The sequence below is a fragment of the Petromyzon marinus genome, chromosome 11, assembly GCF_048934315.1.
Source record: "Petromyzon marinus isolate PM22_M1 ecotype Great Lakes invasive population chromosome 11, UKy_Petmar_22M1.pri1.0, whole genome shotgun sequence".
Classification (NCBI taxonomy): Eukaryota; Metazoa; Chordata; class Hyperoartia; order Petromyzontiformes; family Petromyzontidae; genus Petromyzon; species Petromyzon marinus.
In genome coordinates this window covers 1,551,983-1,576,838 of record NC_133677.1, presented here as the reverse complement: position 1 = coordinate 1,576,838, position 24,856 = coordinate 1,551,983, and the positions used below count along the sequence as shown (strand labels likewise).

At 51.2% G+C, this 24,856-nt stretch overlaps 1 protein-coding gene and 1 long non-coding RNA gene across 2 annotated transcripts in view; both read left to right on the top strand.

The window, feature by feature from the left end:
• HTR7 (5-hydroxytryptamine receptor 7) overlaps positions 1-18,590 on the top strand; it is a 32,896-nt gene extending 14,306 nt beyond the window's left edge. The window contains exons 3-5 of the mRNA XM_032952445.2: positions 1,961-2,422; positions 3,067-3,172; positions 17,951-18,590. Of these exons, the coding sequence (XP_032808336.2) occupies positions 1,961-2,422; positions 3,067-3,172; positions 17,951-18,514 (1,132 nt within the window). The 3' untranslated portion in view covers positions 18,515-18,590. The remainder of the gene's footprint in view (positions 1-1,960; positions 2,423-3,066; positions 3,173-17,950) is intronic.
• A 53-nt stretch (positions 18,591-18,643) lies between these two features.
• Positions 18,644-24,418, top strand: LOC142924268 (uncharacterized). The gene is made up of 2 exons (XR_012941451.1): positions 18,644-19,887; positions 23,623-24,418. It is a non-coding gene; the product is annotated as an uncharacterized LOC142924268 (long non-coding RNA).
• The last annotated feature ends 438 nt before the right edge of the window (positions 24,419-24,856 follow it).

Here is a 24,856-nt window from a genome sequence, read left to right as displayed (position 1 = left end):
TGCGTGGGTACCTGTGTGTGCGTGGGTACCTGTGTGTGCGTGGGAACCTGTGCGTGGGTACCTGTGTGTGCGTGGGTACCTGTGTGTGCGTACCTGTGTGTGCGTGGGTACCTGTGTGTGCGTGGGTACCTGTGTGTGCGTGGGTACCTGTGTGTGCGTGGGAACCTGTGTGTGCGTGGGTACCTGTGTGTGCGTGGGTACCTGTGTGTGCGTGGGAACCTGTGCGTGGGTACCTGTGTGTGCGTGGGTACCTGTGTGTGCGTGGGAACCTGTGTGTGCGTGGGTACCTGTGTGTGGAACCTGTGTGTGCGTGAGTAGCCTGTGTGTGCGTGGGTACCTGTGTGTGCGTGGGTACTTGTGTGTGCGTGGGTACTTGTGTGTACGTGGGTATCTGTGTGTGCATGGGAACCTGTGTGTGCGTGGGTACCTGTGTGTGCGTGGGTACCTGTGTGTGCGTGAGTAGCCTGTGTGTGCGTGGGTTCTTGTGTGTGCGTGGGTACCTGTGTGTGCGTGGGAACCTGTGTGTGCGTGGGTACCTGTGTGTGCGTGGGTACCTGTGTGTGCGTGGGAACCTGTGTGTGCGTGGGTACCTGTGTGTGGAACCTGTGTGTGCTTGGGTACCTGTGTGTGCGTGGGAACCTGTGTGTGCGTGGGTACCTGTGTGTGCGTGGGAACCTGTGTGTGCGTGGGAACCTGTGTGTGCGTGGGTACCTGTGTGCGTGGGAACCTGTGTGTGCGTGGGTACCTGTGTGTGCGTGAGTAGCCTGTGTGTGCGTGGGTTCTTGTGTGTGCGTGGGTACCTGTGTGTGCGTGGGAACCTGTGTGTGCGTGGGTACCTGTGTGTGCGTGGGTACCTGTGTGTGCGTGGGAACCTGTGTGTGCGTGGGTACCTGTGTGTGGAACCTGTGTGTGCTTGGGTACCTGTGTGTGCGTGGGAACCTGTGTGTGCGTGGGTACCTGTGTGTGCGTGGGAACCTGTGTGTGCGTGGGAACCTGTGTGTGCGTGGGTACCTGTGTGCGTGGGAACCTGTGTGTGCGTGGGTACCTGTGTGTGGAACCTGTGTGTGCGTGGGTACCTGTGTGTGCGTGGGTACCTGTGTGTGCGTGGGTTCCTGTGTGCGCGTGAGTAGCCTGTGTGTGCGTGGGTACCTGTGTGTGCGTGGGTACCTGTGTGTACGTGGGTACCTGTGTGTGCGCGGGTACCTGTGTGTGCGTGGGTACCCGTGTGTGCGTGGGTACCCGTGTGTGCGTGAGTAGCCTGTGTGTGCGTGGGTACCTGTGTGTGCGTGGGTACCTGTGTGTGCGTGGGTACCTGTGTGTGCGTGGGTACCTGTGTGTGCGTGAGTAGCCTGTGTGTGCGTGGGTACCTGTGTGTGCGTGGGTACCTGTGTGTGCGTGAGTAGCCTGTGTGTGCGTGGGTACCTGTGTGTGCGTGGGTACCTGTGTGTGCGTGAGTAGCCTGTGTGTGCGTGGGTACCTGTGTGTGCGTGGGTACCTGTGTGTGCGTGAGTAGCCTGTGTGTGCGTGGGTACCTGTGTGTGCGTGGGTACCTGTGTGTGCGTGAGTAGCCTGTGTGTGCGTTGGTACCTGTGTGTGCGTGGGTACCTGTGTGTGCGTGAGTAGCCTGTGTGTGCGTGCTGGTGTCTGCGTTTGTGCACACACACGCGCGCGCGCGCGACCCGGGAGAGCGGTGGCGCAATGATTAGCGCGCTGCGCTACGAACCCGGCCAGCCGAGTCCCTCTCACGGCCAACATCAGCGACGTTAGCCCCCGGGCTTCCCCTGGGTCGACTCAGCCTTAAAAGGCGACCGGGCGTGGTGTTGACCCATGACCACCCGCTCGGTGTCCTCGAGCAGCGCTGAGAACCCCCTACCCCAGGCTGCTGGTCCCAGCGTGAGACCTCTGCCCGTGTCTCGCCGTCGCATCCACGCGCGCCTTGCGTCCGTTACCCGCACCCCAGGTACCTAGGGATCACGCGGCCGCTCACCTACCCGGTCCGGCAGGACGGGCGGCTCATGGCTAAGATGGTGCTGGGCGTGTGGCTCCTCTCCGCCTCCATCACCCTGCCGCCGCTCTTCGGCTGGGCGCAGAACGTACGGGGCGAGCGCGTGTGCCTCATCAGCCAGGACCTGGGCTACACCTTCTACTCCACCGCCGTTGCATTCTACCTCCCCACCGCCGTCATGCTCGTCATGTACTACCGCATCTACCGCGCGGCGCGCATCAGCGCCAAGCGCCACCGCATGGGGCTGCCGGCCCCGCCACCGCGCTCGCCGCCGCCGCCGCAGCAGCAGCAGCAGCCACAGCAGCCACAGCAGCAGCAGCCACAGCCGCCGTCGTCCTTCTCAGCGCCCCGCGTCGGCTCCCCGCCTGCTACGCCGCCCCCGGCCGAGCGGCCCGGGCGCGGGGACTCGAGCGGCAGGTGAGGCCGGGGGGTGGTCACGTGGCTATGTCAGCGGTGTGCATCAGCCGACTCCACCACGACGTGTCCCTGTGGTGCTTCCTCTGTCTCCATGCTGTCTCTTTATAACCCCTCGTCCCTCTCTCTGTCTCCCCGTGTCTCCCTCTCTCTGTGTCTCCGTGTGTCCCCGCCTCTCTCTCTGTCTCCCTGTGTCTCCCTCTCTCTGTGTCTCCGTGTGTCTCCCTCTCTCTGTGTCTCCGTGTGTCTCCCTCTCTCTGTGTCTCCCCGTGTCTCCCTCTCTCTGTGTCTCCCTGTGTCCCCGCGTCTCTCTCTGTCCCCCCGTGTCTCCCTCTCTCTGTCTCCCCGTGTCTCCCTCTCTCTGTGTCTCCGTGTGTCCCTCTCTCTGTGTCCCCGCGTCTCTCTCTCTGTCTCCCCGTGTCCCCGCCTCTCTCTGTGTCTCCGTGTGTCTCCCTCTCTGTGTGTCTCCGTGTGTCCCCACGTCTCTCTCTCTCTCTGTCTCCCCGTGTCTCCCTCTCTCTGTGTCTCCGTGTGTCCCTCTCTCTGTGTCCCCGCGTCTCTCTCTGTGTCTCCCCGTGTCCCCGCCTCTCTCTCTGTCTCCCCGTGTCTCCCTCTCTCTGTGTCTCCATGTGTCCCCCGCGCGCAAGGCACCCCGATGACGGCGACGTGGAGGCGTGGAGCGGCGATGTCCGGGACCCCCCCCACGGGGTCTGCATGTCCCTCAACGGGGACCACCTCAAGCGGCCACGCAGGGTAAGGGGATCGGTCCCATTCCACAAACGGGCTACGCGCTGCTGATGAGGCACGGGGACATCGAAACCGAACAGGGGTTCTGCTTTCCTTTGTTACTACGACGTGGGCGCTTGGTGGGAGGGATTGGCTCTGACTTGCAGGCACACGGAGACACAAAGACAAAGATCACCCGTGTAGCCTTAACAGACTGTTCGGGGAAAGTGTTGTTAGCGAGTAGCACCTGTTTAGGCCGGCACTGTGGCACGCGACGGGGTGGGGAGGGGGATGGCTGCCAGTGACACGCCCGGCCGCCTTTGTCTCCCCAGTGGCGATCTTTGCACACCGCATCTGAGGCCGAGTCGACCTAGGGGAGGCCCAGGGTCGTTTCAGATAATCGTCAGCGTCGTTGGCCGTGAGTGAGTCAAGATCCGCCCGGTTCGCAGAGCAGTGCGCTAACCACTGCGCCACCGCTCTCCGCCCTTCCCCCGCCACTCAACCCTGCTTAGCTGCTTCAGGGATCCGACGAGATGGGGTGCGTTGGGGCTAATTTGGTCATTATCTCCCCGCTAATCACTCACCCCCCGCCGACAACATCACGCGACAATATACCGCGAGATTTTGCTGGGACATGCATTTCACGGTCATTAAACTCGGGGGTTGGTGGGGGGGTCAGTGGTGGAGGGGGGGGGTGGTGGTGGTAGTGTGGGCAGTGGAGCAAGATGGATCAGGACGTTTAGAGCCCCCCCTCCCCACCTCTCGCTCCCCCTCCTCCCCCGGGCTCTCTCCCCTCTCTTAGCGGCGGCTATTGAGGTCATTAAGGAAAGGTCGTCGTTGTAATTATCCCGCTCGTAGCGTCTCTCCCGCTCTTTCTCTCTCTCTCGTTCGCGCGACCTTTTCGGAGCGCGATTGTTGCTCGTGACTGCTTTGTTGTTGTTGCTGTTGTTGTTGCTGTTGTTGTTGTCAGTCTCTCCGAACGGCGAGACTGACCCACGGCTGTCCGTCTCGTTTGTCCTGCTGTGTGGTTTGTGTTGTTTACGTCTGTCGCGTAGGCAGCCGTCTGTTGTGGTGCGTGTCCCTTGTGTGTTCTCTCTCGTTTCTATTGTTTAACTCATCTGCATTGTCTGTTTGGTTCTGTCTCGTTTCTATTGTTTAACTCATTTACATTGTCTGTTTGGTTCTGTCTCGTTTCTATTGTTTAACTCATTTACATTGTCTGTTTGGTTCTGTCTCGTTTCTATTGTTTAACTCATCTGCATTGTTTGTTTGGTTCTGTCTCGTTCTATTGTTTAACTCATTTGCATTGTCTGTTTGGTTCTGTCTCGTTTCTATTGTTTAACTCATCTGCATTGTCTGTTTGGTTCTGCTTCGTTTGTATTGTTTAACTCATTTGCATTGTCTGTTTGGTTCTGTCTCGTTTCTATTGTTTAACTCATTTGCATTGTCCGTTTGGTTCTGTCTCGTCTGTATTGTTTAACTCATCTGCATTGTCTGTTTGGTTCTGTCTCGTTTGTATTGTTTAACTCATTTGCATTGTCTGTTTGGTTCTGTCTCGTTTCTATTGTTTAACTCATCTGCATTGTCTGTTGGTTCTGTCTCGTTTGTATTGTTTAACTAATTTGCATTGTCTGTTTGGTTCTGTTTCGTTTGTATTGTTTAGCTAATTTGCATTGTCTGTTTGGTTCTGTCTCGTGTGTATTGTTTAACTCGTTTGCATTGTCTGTTTGGTTCTGTCTCGTTTGTATTGTTTTACTAATTTGCATTGTCTGTTTGGTTCTGTCTCATTTCTATTGTTTAACTCGTTTGCATTGTCTGTTTGGTTCTGTCTCGTTTCTATTGTTTAACTCATCTGCATAGTCTTTTTGGTTCTGTCTCGTTTGTATTGTTTAACTCGATTGCATTGTCTGTTTGGTTCTGTCTCGTTGGTATTGTTTATCTCATTTGCATTGTCTGTTTGGTTCTGTCTCGTTGGTATTGTTTATCTCATTTGCATTGTCTGTTTGGTTCTGTCTCGTTTGTATTGTTTAACTCATTGGCATTGTCTGTTTGGTTCTGTCTCGTATGTATTGTTTAACTCATTTGCATTGTCTGTTTGGTTCTGTCTCGTTTCTATTGTTTAACTCATTGGCATTGTCTGTTTGGTTCTGTCTCGTTTCTATTGTTTAACTCATTTACATTGTCTGTTTGGTTCTGTCTCGTTTCTATTGTTTAACTCATTTGCATTGTCTGTTTGGTTCTGTCTCGTCTGTATTGTTTAACTCATCTGCATTGTCTGTTTGGTTCTGTCTCGTTTGTATTGTTTAACTCATTTGCATTGTCTGTTTGGTTCTGTCTCGTTTCTATTGTTTAACTCATCTGCATTGTCTGTTGGTTCTGTCTCGTTTGTATTGTTTAACTAATTTGCATTGTCTGTTTGGTTCTGTCTCGTTTGTATTGTTTAGCTCATTTGCATTGTCTGTTTGGTTCTGTCTCGTGTGTATTGTTTAACTCGTTTGCATTGTCTGTTTGGTTCTGTCTCGTTTGTATTGTTTTACTAATTTGCATTGTCTGTTTGGTTCTGTCTCGTTTCTATTGTTTAACTCGTTTGCATTGTCTGTTTGGTTCTGTCTCGTTTCTATTGTTTAACTCATCTGCATAGTCTTTTTGGTTCTGTCTCGTTTGTATTGTTTAACTCGATTGCATTGTCTGTTTGGTTCTGTCTCGTTGGTATTGTTTATCTCATTTGCATTGTCTGTTTGGTTCTGTCTCGTTGGTATTGTTTATCTCATTGCATTGTCTGTTTGGTTCTGTCTCGTTTGTATTGTTTAACTCATTTGCATTGTCTGTATGGTTCTGTCTCATTTGTATTGTTTAACTCATTGGCATTGTCTGTTTGGTTCTGTCTCGTTTCTATTGTTTAACTCGTTTGCATTGTCTGTTTGGTTCTGTCTCGTTTCTATTGTTTAACTCATCTGCATAGTCTTTTTGGTTCTGTCTCGTTTGTATTGTTTAACTCGATTGCATTGTCTGTTTGGTTCTGTCTCGTTGGTATTGTTTATCTCATTTGCATTGTCTGTTTGGTTCTGTCTCGTTGGTATTGTTTATCTCATTGCATTGTCTGTTTGGTTCTGTCTCGTTTGTATTGTTTAACTCATTTGCATTGTCTGTTTGGTTCTGTCTCGTTTGTATTGTTTAACTCATTTGCATTGTCTGTTTGGTTCTGTCTCGTTTCTATTGTTTAACTCATTGGCATTGTCTGTTTGGTTCTGTCTCGTTTCTATTGTTTAACTCATTTACATTGTCTGTTTGGTTCTGTCTCGTTTCTATTGTTTAACTCATTGGCATTGTCTGTTTGGTTCTGTCTCGTTTGTATTGTTTAACTCATTTGCATTGTCTGTTTGGTTATGTCTCGTTTGTATTGTTTAGCTCATTTGCATTGTCTGTTTGGTTCTGCCTCGTTTCTATTGTTTAGCTCATTTGCATTGTCTGTTTGGTTCTGTCTCGTTTGTATTGTTTAGCTCATTTGCATTGTCTGTTTGGTTCTGTCTCGTTTCTATTGTTTAACTCGTTTGCATTGTCTGTTTGGTTCTGTCTCGTTTGTATTGTTTAGCTCATTTGCATTGTCTGTTTGGTTCTGTCTCGTTTGTATTGTTTATCTCATTTGCATTGTCTGTTTGGTTCTGTCTCATTTGTATTGTTTAGCTCATTTGCATTGTCTGTTTGGTTCTGTCTCGTTTGTATTGTTTAACTCATTTGCATTGTCTGTTTGGTTCTGTCTCGTATGTATTTTTTAACTCATTGGCATTGTCTGTTTGGTTCTGTCTCGTTTCTATTGTTTAACTCATTGGCATTGTCTGTTTGGTTCTGTCTCGTTTCTATTGTTTAACTCATTTGCATTGTCTGTTTGGTTCTGTCTCGTTTATATTGTTTAGCTCATTTGCATTGTCTGTTTGGTTCTGTCTCGTTTCTATTGTTTAGCTCATTTGCATTGTCTGTTTGGTTCTGTCTCGTTTGTATTGTTTAGCTCATTTGCATTGTCTGTTTGGTTCTGTCTCGTTTGTATTGTTTAACTTGTTTGCATTGTCTGTTTGGTTCTGTCTCGTTTCTATTGTTTAACTCATTTGCATTGTCTGTTTAGTTCTGTCTCGTTTCTATTGTTTAACTCATTTGCATTGTCTGTTTGGTTCTGTCTCGTTTGTATTGTTTAATTCATTTCCATTGTCTGTTTGGTTCTGTCTCGTTTCTATTGTTTAACTCATTTGCATTGTCTGTTTGGTTCTGTCTCGTTTGTATTGTTTAACTCATTTGCATTGTCTGTTTGGTTCTGTCTCGTTTCTATTGTTTAACTCATTTGCATTGTCTGTTTGGTTCTGTCTCGTTTGTATTGTTTAACTCATTTGCATTGTCTGTTTGGTTCTGTCTCGTGTCTATTGTTTAACTCATTTGCATTGTCTGTTTCTGTCGTTTCGTTCGTGTTGTTACGTGCGTCGTGTCTGCTCCATGTTGCTGCTCATCCGGTGGTTGAGGTGGTGGATCGATTGGTGGTTGTATCGGTTGGTTGAGTTGATGGTTGAGTTGATGATTGGGTTGGTAGTTGAGGTGGTAGTCACCGTCATATTTTGGTTTGTGGTCAGGATTAGTGGTTGAGTTGGTGGTTCCGTTGATCGATGAGTGAGTTCGTGGTTGAGTTGGTGGCCGGGTTAGTGGAATGCTCATCCACATGAGAAAAAACTTGAGGCAATTGTGTAAATTCTACGTTGCTATGACAATGAATCTCTCCATCACAAGCTTCGCTCAGTAACTATCCATTAGCTAAATCAGATTACCAACTCTAGGCACATGAAGCTTAATTGCAAATCAATTAAATCTCATTTAGCCAGACCAAAGCACTCTTAATAGCCTTACTGTGCAAATTCCCCTGCCCGAGGCCCAGAGACAGAGAGTGGCACTCTGTCTTATAAACGCATGTATTTAGGAAGGGGAGCGGTGGCGCAGTGGTTAGCACACTGTGCTACAAACCCCGACCAGCTGCGTTCGATTCCCATCAGCGGCGACTGAATTTTGAAGCCAATGCTGCCCCCCCCCGTCCTCCCCCCCCCCCGTCCTCCCCCGCATTCACCAACCCGCACTGACCAGCGTGGTGAAGTATGGTCGAACAACAATAACAACAAAAACAATAACGTCGGCGGTATAGTCACTTCACTCGCGACGAGTGGGGAACGACTCGAGAGGAAACCACGCAGACAGACGGGAGGGCAGCCAGGCGTCGGCAACCATTGCCCAAGCTCTGCGCTCCTCTGTGTATGAAGGTGTTGCGGGCCAACGAATGAGTGTGGCCGTGAGAGGAAGCGTCCTCGCGAGAAAGCCTCGTGCCCCGAATTGATGTCTGCAACAGGCCAGAGTTGTGTCCCCGTGATTGTGATGTAAGCTACTCAACCATCAACGCTACCTGCTGCAGCTACTGCTGGCTGCAGCTACTGCTGAGTCGCGCGTGTAAACCAAGTGCTTCGCAACGTTTTTGGGGCCTGGCTATATAAAAAAAAATGTTTACCCAAACAGAGCACATGACGAGTTAATTGGCTTTATCAGCAGCTGTAGGAAATGGGTGGCCCATTAAACAAAAAAACGTTGCGAACGTCGAGATCCTCATTTGCTCATCTTTCTAACACCCTCCCCCACCACCCCCGCTCCGCCAGCCCCTCTCCATTAGCTCCCAGGGCAACGGATAATTTAAATTGAAGTTGAAGCCTCGTCGGGCGCGCTTTCGCCGCGGCGACGACGATGATGATGATGATGAGGAGCGAGGCGATCGCCGCAGATTGTTGACATCCGAGAGCGGGGACTTGCGCCGTGCGAGCCGTGGTAGGGTGTGGAGGAGGGGGAGGGAGAGGAGGGGGAGATCGTGTGACTGCGGGAGTAGGACCGATCGATCGTCACCACTGCCGCGTGATACACAATGACCAGCGTGGTACACAATGGTCAGCGTGGTACACAATGTTCAGCGTGGTTCACAATGACCAGCGTGGTACACAACGGTCAGCGTGGTACACAATGACCAGCGTGGTACACAATGACCAGCGTGGTACACAATGATCAGCGTGGTACACAATGACCAGTGGTACACAATGACCAGCGTGGTACACAATGACCAGCGTGGTACACAATGGTCAGCGTGGTACACAATGATCAGTGGTACACAATGGTCAGCGTGGTACACAATGATCAGTGGTACACAATGGTCAGCGTGGTACACAATGGTCAGCGTGGTACACAATGACCAGCGTGGTACACAATGACCAGCGTGGTACACAATGGTCAGCGTGGTACACAATGATCAGTGGTACACAATGACCAGCGTGGTACACAATGGTCAGCGTGGTACACAATGACCAGCGTGGTACACAATGGTCAGCGTGGTACACAATGACCAGCGTGGTACACAATGACCATTGCGGTACACAATGACCTGCGTGGTACACAATAACCTGCGTGGTACACAATGGTCAGTGGTACACAATGACCAGCGATACACAATGACCAGCGATACACAATGACCAGCGTGGTACACAATGACCAGCGTGGTACACAATGGTCAGCGTGGTACACAATGACCAGCGTGGTACACAATGACCAGCGTGGTACACAATGGTCAGCGTGGTACACAATAACCAGCGTGATACACAATGACCAGCGTGGTACACAATGACCAGCGTGGTACACAATGGTCAGCGTGGTGCACAATGACCAGCGTGGTACACAATGCCCAGCGTGGTACACAATGGTCAGCGTGGTACACAATGACCAGCGTGGTACACAATGACCAGCGTGGTACACAATGACCAGCGTGGTACACAATGATCAGTGGTACACAATGACCTGCGTGGTACACAATAACCAGCGTGGTACACAATGATCAGTGGTACACAATGGTCAGCGTGGTACACAATGGTCAGCGTGGTACACAATGATCAGTGGTACACAATGGTCAGCGTGGTACACAACGGTCAGCGTGGTACACAATGGTCAGCGTGGTACACAATGACCAGCGATACACAATGACCAGCGTGGTACACAATGACCAGCGTGGTACACAATGACCAGCGTGGTACGCAATGACCAGCGCGGTACACAATGACCAGCGCGGTACACAATGACCAGCGTGGTACACAATGACCAGTGCGGTACACAATGGTCACCGTTGTACACAATGGTCAGCGTGGTACACAATGACCAGCGTGGTACACAATGGTCAGCGTGGTACACAATGACCAGCGTGGTACACAATGACCAGTGCGGTACACAATGGTCACCGTTGTACACAATGGTCAGCGTGGTACACAATGACCAGCGATACACAATGACCTGCGTGGTACACAATGACCAGCGTGGTACACAATGATCAGTGGTACACAATGACCAGCGTGGTACACAATGGTCAGCGTGGTACACAATGTTCAGCGTGGTACACAATGACCAGCGTGGTACACAACGGTCAGCGTGGTACACAATGACCAGCGTGGTACACAATGACCAGCGTGGTACACAATGGTCAGCGTGGTACACAATGACCAGTGGTACACAATGACCAGCGTGGTACACAATGACCAGCGTGGTACACAATGGTCAGCGTGGTACACAATGATCAGTGGTACACAATGGTCAGCGTGGTACACAATGATCAGTGGTACACAATGGTCAGCGTGGTACACAATGATCAGTGGTACACAATGACCAGCGTGGTACACAATGGTCAGCGTGGTACACAATGACCAGCGTGGTACACAATGGTCAGCGTGGTACACAATGACCAGCGTGGTACACAATGACCATTGCGGTACACAATGACCTGCGTGGTACACAATAACCTGCGTGGTACACAATGACCAGCGATACACAATGACCAGCGATACACAATGACCAGCGTGGTACACAATGACCAGCGTGGTACACAATGGTCAGCGTGGTACACAATGACCAGCGTGGTACACAATGACCAGCGTGGTACACAATGGTCAGCGTGGTACACAATAACCAGCGTGGTACACAATGACCAGCGTGGTACACAATGACCAGCGTGGTACACAATGGTCAGCGTGGTACACAATGACCAGCGTGGTACACAATGCCCAGCGTGGTACACAATGGTCAGCGTGGTACACAATGACCAGCGTGGTACACAATGACCAGCGTGGTACACAATGACCAGCGTGGTACACAATGATCAGTGGTACACAATGACCTGCGTGGTACACAATAACCAGCGTGGTACACAATGGTCAGCGTGGTACACAATGGTCAGCGTGGTACACAATGATCAGTGGTACACAATGGTCAGCGTGGTACACAACGGTCAGCGTGGTACACAATGGTCAGCGTGGTACACAATGACCAGCGATACACAATGACCAGCGTGGTACACAATGACCAGCGTGGTACACAATGACCAGCGTGGTACGCAATGACCAGTGCGGTACACAATGACCAGCGTGGTACACAATGACCAGCGTGGTACACAATGACCAGTGCGGTACACAATGGTCACCGTTGTACACAATGGTCAGCGTGGTACACAATGACCAGCGTGGTACACAATGGTCAGCGTGGTACACAATGACCAGCGTGGTACACAATGACCAGTGCGGTACACAATGGTCACCGTTGTACACAATGGTCAGCGTGGTACACAATGACCAGCGATACACAATGACCTGCGTGGTACACAATGACCAGCGTGGTACACAATGACCAGTGCGGTACACAATGACCAGCGTGGTACACAATGACCAGTGCGGTACACAATGACCAGTGCGGTACACAATGACCAGCGTGGTACACAATGACCAGTGCGGTACACAATGGTCACCGTTGTACACAATGGTCAGCGTGGTACACAATGACCAGTGCGGTACACAATGACCAGCGTGGTACACAATGACAACGCGGGGGGGGGGGGCGGGTGGGGAGATGTCGTCAGTTCGATCTCCCGGCGCGGAAGTTGACAAAATGGGGAAAGATTCTCAAATGTACCCCCCCCCCCCTCGCCCACCACCACCGCCTTAGTTCATCCGATTAGCACGGCTGGCTACGTAGGCTGCGAAAGAAGTTCAACAATCATGCAACGCGCCTTTTGTGGGGTAAAGTGTGGATGCTCCCACCTCTTCCAACGACGTCTGACCTAGGTGGAAGAGTAGGCAACGTACCCTGGCCTCTATACAACTATCCCCCCTCTCTCTCCCTGTATAATTGCTTCAGCCAGCAGTGGCGTGAGCAAGCAATTGCGGGGCTGCGCCTTTGTCTCCACTGCACTGCTTCGCGAGGAGCGATTTTGACATCAGAAGGACAAATGAGCGTTGTTGTTGTTTTAGTTTAGGCAACAAAATGTGAATGATATTCGTTTATTTATTCTGGGCCTGATTATATTAACCCGGGGACACGGAATTGCGTCGTTGCTCCAAGCATCAGAAAGAAAAAATCATCTTCTGATTTAAAGCTTTCGTGACTGCAGGGATTCATATTCTTGGTTCTTTCGGTAAAGTCACGTAGAAGGGAAACAATCAAATAATAAAAAAATATAAAACAATAAAAAATCTCACGACGTTTCGACTGCAACACAAGCAAAAACACAGCAGGAAAATGGTCTTGCTGGTGTTTTTCACACCTGATGATGATTGCTTGTGTTGCAGTCGAAACGTGGTGAGAATTTCATTGCTTTATATTTTTATTATTTCATTGTTTCCCTTCTACGTGACTTTACCGAAAGAACCAAGAATATGAAATCATCTGTTTAAAAAACAAAACTACACACGCACACAAATTTGTCCCCTCGCACGCACAGACTTCCGGGGTCTCTCCGGAGAGTGAGGCAGCTGGCCGGAGTGAGATTCGCACAACCTTGGAGAATTCGGGAGCGCCATTGGCCCGTTGAGAAAGACTCAGAGAGAAAGAGGGAGAGACAGCATGGGGAGAGAGAGAGAGACGGAGACACAGACACACACAGAGATACACACAGAGATACGTACATGTACACATACATAGAGACACACGCAGACGCATACGTGGACAGAAACAGAGACACACTGATGAGACACAGAGACACACTGATGAGACACAGAGACACGAGGAGAGACACAGAGACACGAGGAGAGACACAGAGACACGCGAGGAAAACACAGATACACACGGGGAGACAAAGGGACACGCAGGGAGACACAGAGACACACGGATGAGACACGGAGACACACGGATGAGACACAGAGACACGAGGAGAGACATAGAGACACGCTGATGAGACACAGAGACACGAGGGGAGACACAGAGACATGCGGGGAGACACAGAGACACACGCGGAGACACAGAGACACACGAGGGGAGACACAGAGACACACGAGGGGAGACACAGAGACACGAGGGGAGACACAGAGACACGCGGGGAGACACAGAGACACACGCAGAGAGACACAGAGACACACGCGGAGAGACACAGAGACACACGAGGGGAGACACAGAGACACACGGGGAGACACAGAGACACACTGATGAGACACAGAGACACACGGATGAAACACAGAGACACACGGAGAGACACAGAGACACACGCGGAGAAACACAGAGACACGAGGGGAGACACAGAGACAAACGGGGAGACACAAAGACACACTGATGAGACACAGAGACACACGGATGAGACACAGAGACACACGCGGAGAGACACAGAGACACACGAAGGGGAGACAGAGACACACGGGGAGACAGAGACACACGGATGAGACACAGACACACGGATGAGACACAGACATACACGGAGAGACAGAGACACACGCGGAGAGACACAGAGACACACGGGGAGACACAGAGACACACGGGGAGGCACAGAGACACACGAGGAGACACAGAGACACGAGGAGAGACACAGAGACACGCTGATGAGACACAGAGACACACGGATGAGACACAGAGACACGAGGGGAGACACAGAGACACACGGATGGGGCACAGAGACACGAGGAGAGACACAGAGACACGCTGATGAGACAGAGACACGAGGGGAGACACAGAGACACACGCAGGGAGACACAGACACACGGGGAGACACAGAGACACACGGATGAGACACAGAGACACGAGGGAAGACACAGAGACACGCTGATGAGACACAGAAACACACCGATGAGACACATAGACACACGGATGAGACACCGAGACACACTGATGAGACAGAGACACACGTGGAGATACAGACACACACGTGGAGACACAGAGACACACGGATGAGACACAAAGACACACTGATGAGACACAGAGACATACTGATGAGACATAGACACACGTGGAGATACAGACACACACGTGGAGACACAGAGACACACGGGGAGACACACAGACACGCAGGGAGACACAGAGACACACTGATGAGACACAGAGACACGCAGGGAGACACAGATACACACGAGGAGACACAGAGACACAGAGACACACTGATGAGACACAGAGACACACTGATGAGACACAGAGACACGCAGAGAGAATGCCTCTCGCCCTTGGGCGAGGTGAGAATCCTTGACGCGTGCGATCTGCGGCCGCAGCAGAGCGAACACTTGCGCGCATTTGCAGCCGGAGGCGCGTTGCCTGCTGCGCTGCTCCCGTGCAGCGCATTTGTGGCCGGCCGGGGACAGTTAGCGATGAGTGTTTTTTTGTGTGTGACGACGATGATGGTGGCGATGAAAGGTGAACAGCAGCGACGATGGTGGTGATGAGCAAACAGCCTCACGGAGTCTCAAGACTCGGCGAGACATTTGCCATTGAGTGATGAAAGTTCGGCTTGTTGCGGGAGGAAGCCGCAGGACCCCGGAGAACCGTCCCCTCACTCCCATCACAGAGTCCGAGAAAAGAGTAACAGCACCCACCAAGAAACTTGTCCACGCAGAGGCCGGGCTCACGAGCCTTCTTGCCAGTGACGTCACCTGGCACGGGTCCCAGTCACCTCGCAGCCCGGCGAGGTTTGCGCGGACACTCGCATCATCTCGACGTGATCCACCAACCCCCCTTTGCCCTCCGAAGCGCCGGACCGCGGCGCTCAACGTCGCCGCACCGAGCCGGGCGGCGAGCGAGGAACGCAGCCAGGGCCACGGGGGGGGGGGGGGGGGGGGGAGGGGGCTCAAGTGGCACCGTGGACTAAAAGAGCCCTTCGGAGGAACGCAATTGGACAGCAATGGGACTGTCGATTGATGCCCCCCCCCCCCCCCCGCGTGTAGACGGGTGCGGTGTGTAGTAAGCATCGCCACTGGGGAGACAAAGGCGGTCGGGCGTGGTGCTGTTGGCTTACCCACCTCCTCGTGTGCCGTGCCGGCCTTCGTAGGTGCTCGCTAACAGCACTTGCCCCAACAGTCTGTTACAGGCTACACGGGGGATCTTTGTCTCTGTGTGTGTGTCTGTAGGAACTCGCTAACAGCGCTTGCCCCAACAGTCTGTTACAGGCTACACGGGGGATCTGTGTTGTGTGTCTGTAGGCGCTCGCTAACAGCGCTTGCCCCAACAGTCTGTTACAGGCTACACGGGGGATCTGTGTTGTGTGTCTGTAGGCGCTCGCTAACAGCGCTTGCCCCAACAGTCTGTTACAGGCTACACGGGGGATCTTTGTCTTTGTTGTGTGTCTGTAGGTGCTCGCTAACAGCACTTGCCCCAACAGTCTGTTACAGGCTACACGGGGGATCTTTGTTGTGTGTCTGTAGGTGCTCGCTAACAGCACTTGCCCCAACAGTCTGTTACAGGCTACACGGGGGATCTTTGTCTCTGTGTGTGTGTGTCGTGGCGAGCGGTGATTTGAATAATTCTCAACTTCTGGGACGTGATTTGATGTCTCGTTTGTATTGTCCGCCTTGCTTGTATTGTCTATCTCAATTGTATTGTCTGTCTCGTTTATATTGTCTATCTCGTTTGTATTGTTCTGTCTCGTTTGTATTGTCTATCTCGTTTGTATTGTCTGTCTCGTTTGTATTGTCTGTCTCGTTGGCATTGTTCTGTCTGTGTGTATTGTCTGTCTCGTTTGTATTGTTCTGTCTGTGTGTATTGTCTATCTCGTGTGTATTGTCCTGTCTTGTTTGTATTGTTCTGTCTGTGTGTACTGTCTGTCTCGTTTGTATTGTTCTGTCTGTGTGTATTGTCTGTCTCGTTTGTATTGTCTGTCTCGTTTGTATTGTTTGTCTCGCTTATGTTGTCTATCTCGTTTGTATTGTCTGTCTGTGTGTATTGTCTGTCTCGTTTATATTGTCTGTCTCGTTTGTATTGTTTGTCTCGCTTATGTTGTCTATCTCGTTTGTATTGTCTGTCTGTGTGCATTGTCTGTCTCGTTTATATTGTCTATCTCGTTTGTATTGTTCTGTCTCGTTTGTATTGTCTATCTCGTTTGTATTGTCTGTCTCGTTTGTATTGTCTGTCTCGTTTGTATTGTCTGTCTGTGTGTATTGTCTGTCTCGTTGGCATTGTTCTGTCTGTGTGTATTGTCTGTCTCGTTTGTATTGTTCTGTCTGTGTGTATTGTCTGTCTCGTTTGTATTGTCTATCTCGTTTGTATTGTTCTGTCTCGTTTGTATTGTTTGTCTCGTTTGTATTGTTCTGTCTGTGTGTATTGTCTGTCTCGTATGTATTGTTTGTCTCGCTTATGTTGTCTATCTCGTTTATATTGTCTATCTCGTTTGTATTGTCTGTCTGTGTGTATTGTCTGTCTCGTTTATATTGTCTATCTCGTTTGTATTGTCTGTCTGTGTGTATTGTCTGTCTCGTTTGTATTGTCTGTCTCACTTGTAACATGAAAAACGTAACGTTACATTTCCAGGTAATGTGCCGCGTCATTTGTCAAATTTGACAAATTTGGCATCGTTGTTGGCCACTGTTAAGCAGGCGGAGCAGCGGCTTACTACGACGTCACGGCTACTACTCCCGCAGTCCATTACCGAGGTGTTTGGGTGAGATCACGTAACTCCCAATGCGCAGTCGTGAAACCCGCCACCACCCGACACACGGCCAGTGAGTGAGGTTTGACACGTTAACAAAACGTGGCAATTCGTTACGGGTACAGCACACCGGTTACGTGTTGGAGAGTAAACCCACAAGGTTTACCATTCGAGTACGACGTTTCGCCGGTAATTGCAACCACCGTCATCAGGCAGACAGCCAGGGAGTTGTGGAGAAATCATCCTCCAGATTCGGTTTTAAAATGTGGGATAGTGGTGGGTGTAGCGACGCGTTAATACTTACGCGATCTAACGCACAAACCTCTATGATGAATAACATTGGTCGCGGAAGCCGACTACTACTTTGTGTTAAACCACTCCTGCAGTGTTCACCAGGACGTACGCTGGGTTCGAACCGCGAACCTCTGTCACCAAGAGGCGGAACGTGCTGCTGCTGCTCGGAACACGTCACCACCGCCTCGATAATCGATTAATGGACGAGCGTGAATCGGCTCCTCTAACTCACTAACTCCAATAAACCTGTTACAGTTGATTGACTTGTAATTGACAAATCTACTTGAATCGACATCGCTCATGAATGAACACGAATTGACTAATATCATGAATGCAAATTAATCTACAAATATAATCCATCGACTCATCTAATCTGACCATAATCAATCCAAATGGATCCCCTCCCGATCTTCCAATTACCTCCTTATCACCTCCCGATCTCCTCCCTATCCCCTCCCGATCCCCTCCCGATCCCCTCCCGATCCCCTCCCGAACCCTTCCCGATCCCCTCCCGATCCCCTCCCGATCCCCTCCCGATCCCCTCCCGATCCCCTCCCGAACCCGTGGCGATCCCCTCCAAGGAGGAGGATTGCGCCACGCTGTCTCGCTTGCTGCGCAGCGACGGGCGCAACATCTCCATCTTCAAGCGCGAGCAGAAGGCGGCGCGCACCCTCGGCGTCATCCTGGGTGCCTACACCCTCTGCTGGCTGCCCTTCTTCACGCTCTCCACGGCGCGGCCCTTCATCTGCCGCTCGTCCTTCTCCTCCGTGCCCAACGCCTCGGGCGCGACGGGCGACGGCCTCGGAGTCGGGGCGAGCGGCGGCGGCGGCTTCGGCGCGCACGGCGACTCGGACGGCCGCTTTCGGCTCATCGCCGCTTCGGCGGGGGTCGAGCTGGGCGCCGATCCGAGCCTGGTGGACGCGGTGTGCAGCTGCGTGCCGCTCAGCCTGGAGCGCACCTTCCTGTGGCTCGGCTACGCCAACTCGCTCGTGAACCCCCTCATCTACGCCTCCTTCAACCGCGACCTCCGCACGGCGTTCCGCAGTGTGCTGCGCTGCCGCTACCGCAACATCAATCGCCGCCTGTCGGCCGAGGGCATCCACGAGGCCCTGCGGGTGGCCGAGAGGCCTCACTTCCTGCTGTGAGGGTGAGGGGGGCCCCTGCCGCGAACGCTCCCGACCGCTCGGTCCGGACAGAAATTTCCCCCCCCCCTACACCCCCCACCCCTCAGCCCTACCCCCCCCAAGCCCTATCCCACCTACACCCAGCCCCCCCCCCCCCCAACCGTACCTCCCGCTGGTGAGCAGGGAGCCGAGCCAGTCACCTCGTGCCGCACAGGAGCAGCTGCCCCTGGGGTGTCCCCCCCCCCCTCCACCTCTTTCAAATGTGTTGAGAAGAGATGCGATGTAAGTGGCCTACCGTGGTGTGAGAGCGCTTTGAGACGTCCCCCCGGCAAAAGCAAAATAAAACGACTACAGCGGGCACCTCCGATTATCACGGTTGGCACGGTACCGTGCGAAAGAAGTTCAACATGCTGTACATACATCCTTAAAAAAAAACCACTGACTTGGAACGAGAACAATATTGCACGAGTGAAAGGTCGGGAAAGGTGCAGCCCCGCAAGCGTCTCGCTCACGCCACTGCCGCTGGAAGGGGCCCTGCAGTAGAGGACGCTCCAGAGAGTCGCTCTGCTCTAGAGCGCGCCCGCTCGTTCCACTCTCCCACACGGGGCAGACGATGCCATGGAAGGACGAGGAGATGACCAATACCTATAGCCGCCATTCGCCACTCAGTCAAGGGACGGACCCAGGTTGCCATGGGATGGCCGACTGAGATGACTGACAGATGCACACCAGCTGTGCCCCCTGCCGTGCCAACTTGCTGTGCTTTAGCCGCACGGTGCTCCGCTCGTTGTTGTGAGCGTCGCTCCTCTGCCCTCCGTCGTTGTTGGAGAGCGAACTGCCTCCAACTTCCCAGTCGCGTCCTTCACGAGCCTCCTCCTCCATCGAGGTGATCACCCCACGCTTTACGGCAACACCACAACGCGACCAGTCGATCAACTAAACCGAGGTGACCCCATGAACAAAACTGCAACTCTGTAGCGCTGAGTGGACACAGAAACGGCTGGGCATGTAAAAAAAGAGCTTCATAGCTCATCGGATTCCTCAAGTCTAAATATAGGTTTTGATTCTGAGACGGGGGAGGTGGGAGGAGGAGAGGTGGGTTAATACTTTCCCCGTTGTCTCAGCTGCCGCGCCAGGAGATCGAGATGGAGGCGATCGGGTGACCTTTACAACCACCGCCGTGGCATCATCCATGGGAATAGTTGTGTTAATATAAATATATCTCTGTGTACACACCGTGGTCTATACATTCGAGAAGAGGCGTGGCCGCGGTGGCAAGGCGCGCGACAGGGAACGAGTCTCGGCCACGCAAGCGGCGTGGCCTCGGTTGAGGTGCTTCCTCGTTTTCTGTCGTAGCCGCCGAACGGAGAGCAACGGTGAGAGGAGATCCGACGGTGAGTCAGCCCGTTCCCTTGCCTTGTCATAGAGCTGGTGGATTGCAGATACACCCACTCACTTACCAACCCACCGACTCAGCCACTAACCCACCCACTCACTCACGAACCAAACCACGCACCTACTAACCCACTCACTTACCCACCCACTCACCCACTAACTCACTAATCCACCTACTCACCCACCCACTTACCCAATAATCCACCCACTCATCCACTAACCTACCCACTTACCCACTAACTCACCCACTCACCCACTAGCCCACCCACTCACTCACTAACCCACCCACTCACCCACCCACTCACTAACACACCCACTCACTAACCTACCCACTAACCCACCCAATCACTCACTATCCCACCTTTAACATACAGTGAGGAAAAAAAGTATTTGATCCCCTGCTGATTTTGTACGTTTGTCCACTGACAAAGAAATGATCAGTCTATAATTTTAATGGTAGGTTTGTTTGAACAGTGAGAGAGAATAACAACAACAAAATACAAAAAAACGCATGTCAAAAATGTTATAAATTGATTTGCATTTTAATGAGGGAAATAAGTATTTGACCCCCTCTCAATCAGAAAGATTTCTGGCTCTCAGGTGTCTTTTATACAGGTAACGAGCTGAGATTAGGAGCACACTCTTAAAGGGAGTGCTCCTAATCTCAGCTTGTTACCTGTATAAAAGACGCCTGTCCATAGAAGCAATCAATCAATAAGATTCCAAACTCTCCACCATGGCCAAGACCAAAGAGCTCTCCAAGGATGTCAGGGACAAGATTGTAGACCTACACAAGGCTGGAATGGGCTACAAGACAATTGCCAAGCAGCTTGGCGAGAAGGTGACAACAGTTGGTCCGATTATTCGCAAATGGAAGAAACACAAAAGAACTGTCAATCTCCCTCGGCCTGGGGCTCCATGCAAGACCTCACCTCGTGGAGTTGCAATGATCATGAGAACGGTGATGAATCAGCCCAGAACTACACGGGAGGATATTGTCAATGATCTCAAGGCAGCTGAGACCATAGTCACCAAGAAAACAATTGGTAACACACTACGCCGTGAAGGACTGAAATCCTGCAGCGCCCGCAAGGTCCCCCTGCTCAAGAAAGCACATATACATGTCCGTCTGAAGTTTGCCAATGGCCATCTGAATGATTCAGAGGGCAACTGAGTGAAAGTGTTGTGGTCAGATGAGACCAAAATGGAGCTCTTTGGCATCAACTCAACTCGCCGTGTTTGGAGGAGGATTAGGAGGAGGAGGAATGCTGCCTATGACCCCAAGAACACCATCCCTACCGCCAAACATGGAGGTGGAAACATTATGCTTTGGGGGTGTTTTTCTGCTAAGGGGACAGGACAACTTCACCGCATCAAAGGGACGATGGACGGGCCCATGTACCGTCAAATCGTGGGTCGTGGATGGGTATTCCAGCATGACAAAGACCCAAAACACACGGCCAAGGCAACAAAGGAGTGGCTCAAGAAGAAGCACATTAAGGTCCTGGAGTGGCCTAGCCAGTCTCCAGACCTTAATCCCATAGAAAATCTGTGGAGGGAGCTGAAGGTTCGAGTTGCCAAACTCAGCCTCAAAACCTTAATGACTTTGAGAAGATCTGCAAAAAGGAATGGGACAAAATCCCTCCTGAAATGTGTGCAAACCTGGTGGCCAACTATAAGAAACGTCTGACCTCTGTGATTGCCAACAATGGTTTTGCCACCAAGTACTAAGTCATGTTTTGCAGAGGGGTCAAATACTTATTTCTCTCATTAAAATGCAAATAAATTTATAACATTTTTGACATGCGTTTTTCTGGATTTTGTTGTTATTCTGTCTCTCACTGTTCAAATAAACCTACCATGTAAATTATAGACTGATCATTTTTTTGTCAGTGGGCAAACGTACAAAATCAGCAGGGGATCAAATACTTTTTCCCTCACTGTACCCACACACTCAGATAGTGGGTGAATTCGTGAGTGAATGGGTTGATGAGTTCGTGAGAGTAGGTGGGTGATCCAGTGGGTTAGTGAGTGAGTGGGTGAGCTAGTGAGCGGGAGGGTGAGTGAGTTAGTTAGTGGGTGAGTTCGTGAGTGTGCACGAATGAATTAGTGGGTGAGTGAATGGGTGGGTGAAATAGCGGGTGAGTTAGTGAGTGGTAGAGTGGGTGGGCGAGCGAGCGGGTTAGTGAGTGCGTGGGTGAGCTAGTGAGCGGGAGGTTGGATGGGTTAGTTAGTGGGTGAGTTCGTGAGTGTGCACGAATGAATTAGTGGGTGATTGAATCAGTGGGTGAAATAGCGGGTGAGTTAGTGAGTGGTAGAGTGGGTTGGCGAGCGAGTGGGTTAGTGAGTGCGTGGGTGAGCTAGTGAGCGGGAGGGTGAGTGGGTGGGTGGTGGGTTGCTGTTGCCTGTAGCGTGATGGTTGAGTACAGCCTGCACGAGATGACTTACCAGACCCAGTCCTCAACATTTGACAAGCCCGGCTGTATTTTTTCTTTGGCAAGCCTGACTGCTGATTTTGTGACTCGCAGACGGCAGTGAGGCGGTGGCCGCAGAGCTGTCAGTTTTCCGCGTTTAAGGGTTGATTAGCTGCTCTCCAGATTAGGTCACGCGCTCTTCAAAACGAACTTGCATTCTGAACAGCCAAGTTTCGTCGTCGCTACCGTTGAATGTTGGTGAATTTGCTCATCTTGGTTCACGAATGATAAGCCAATATTTTTCCAAAAAATGTGTATTTTATTATTAGTATAATATAATAACAAGGCCTACACGTCTTTTGGACGTGACGGTCCGTCTGTCCGTCCCTCCATCCAGCCAGTAAAATGTTGTTTCTAATGTAGTATAGCATTACCTTGATAGGGGGGAGTGGTTGGTGGCGCGGTTGAATTTAATCTCTACAAGGCCTGTACGGATATACGTGTTGATAAGAAGCTTTCCTCTGTTGGTAAACGTGATTAAAAACCAGACATTGAGCCGAGTTCTGGACACACAAGTACAGAACATTACAAATATATACACATCGAGAAATCACGATGCACATTCTTGTGTTGTTGTTGTTGTTGAGGCGTCACCTTCCGTTTGAGAGACGCCTGGAGGTCGGGGCTTGATTTCAGCCGGAGCTGTCCTGGGTGCTGAGCTGCAGATAATGTTCCATGCGAAATGAGTGTCAACTAGGCAGATCGGCAGAGTAGGCGGGTGGCTATACCTCTCCACTACGGTAGACAGTGCCGCTGTGTTCAGCGAATTATGTTGCCATGCTGCCGCTGCTGCTGCGTTGGCAGTGGTGCATAAACAACAACAAACACAACACGGTCGTCAAAACAGCGTGGCCTTAAAAGAAAAACATAATAGGCGACGTTTCGGGCAACGGATCTTTATATCCTATGCAAGGGGGCCATTGTCCGAAGCGTTATTTTATATACAGGGTAGTTAAAAAAATGTTTTAACACTTATATGGGACTATCGTTTTTAATGGAAAAAGAACAGATAATGCACTGTAACATGATAACAAATGCAATGTTAATGGCTTCCAAAAGTCAAAGAGTCTCCACTTGTTCGCCATCGTTGTCAACACGTTGCCTGGAATCTTCTCCACGTGGTCTCCAGAGCCCGGAGGCAGCAGCACATGTCACGTGGCGTTGTTGCAATTTCTCAGAAGTGTTAAAACAATTTTGAAGCCCCTGTATATTTATCCGAAGGCACATCCAGTGTTAGTGACGAGTGTGTTGTGTTCATAGAAGGAGAGACAAGACAGAGCTGGGTGTCACCGGTTATCCCGACTCACGCGTGACCCTTCCTGCACGTGCCGTGTCGGCGCTGAGAAGGAGGCGAGGGAGGACGCGCGAACCGAACACGAAGAGCGGGGGAAGGATCCAGCGCTCGCCGTGAAGCGTGAGGGCCACAGCTGGGTCAAGGTCAGGGTCACAGCTAGGTCAGGGTCAGGGCCACAGCTGGGTCAGGGCCACAGCTGGGTCAGGGTCAGGGTCACAGCTGGGTCAGGGTCACGGCTAGTGCCTGGTTGGTTGGTGCGGTCGTGGTTCAGGATAGGGCTGATGACCGCTTGGCATGTGTGGCTCGGGCTGGTATTTGGGGTTGTATAGCGTGGTTGGGGTTAGGGGTAGGGCAGATGTTTGATTGGCTCGCGTCCCGCAGTCCCCTTTCCCCCACCGTTTTCCAGACATTGCCTTGCCAGAACGTCGAGACTCACGCACGCCCACACCCACGTGTTCCACTCGCTTATAATTTGCCATGCAATATGAACAATGGATTAAATGTAGTTTTGTGTTTGCTTTTAAACACACATGTACATACATAAACAAAAAAAAAGACTACGAGGGCATGGGGAAAATGTATATTTGAATGTTTACCGTCACTTGTATAATTATCCTTGTTTTCGTTTGATACACGTATTTATTTTATGAAAACTAGACTGTAGATTTTGTCCACGTTGTATAACGATTCTTCTTTCGCTCGCATTTCACGTCGGGAGGAATTATTCCACTTATTCGAATTAAAAAAAGAATAACTAACCTCGCTCTTTGCCATCCACTGCCTCTTGAATGCGTCGCGCACGTGACTGCCCGGAATCCAGGGAGGGTCGGTGGATCACCGGAAGAGATGTCGCGAATCTCCATTCCCGTGGTCATCGAGGAGAAGCCGTACCCACGGCTCGCCAAGCGAAAGGCGGCAGAGCAAGCGGGGTCATCGACGTCGGTGCCATTTATTACGGGGATCGAGCGTGTTGCCCTCTCCCGTGCATGGACTTTTCTCCGGGTGTTCCGGTTCCCTCCTGCCACGTGAATAATACTGCGTGTGTATGTTTGTGCGTTTGTATGTATGTGTGTTTGTGTGTACTTGTGTGTATGCATATTTGTGTGTTTGTATGTATGTGTGGGTGTTTGCGTGTTTGTGTGTACTTGTGTGTACTTTTGTGTATATATTTGTGTGCGTGTTTGTGTGTGTGTGTCAACA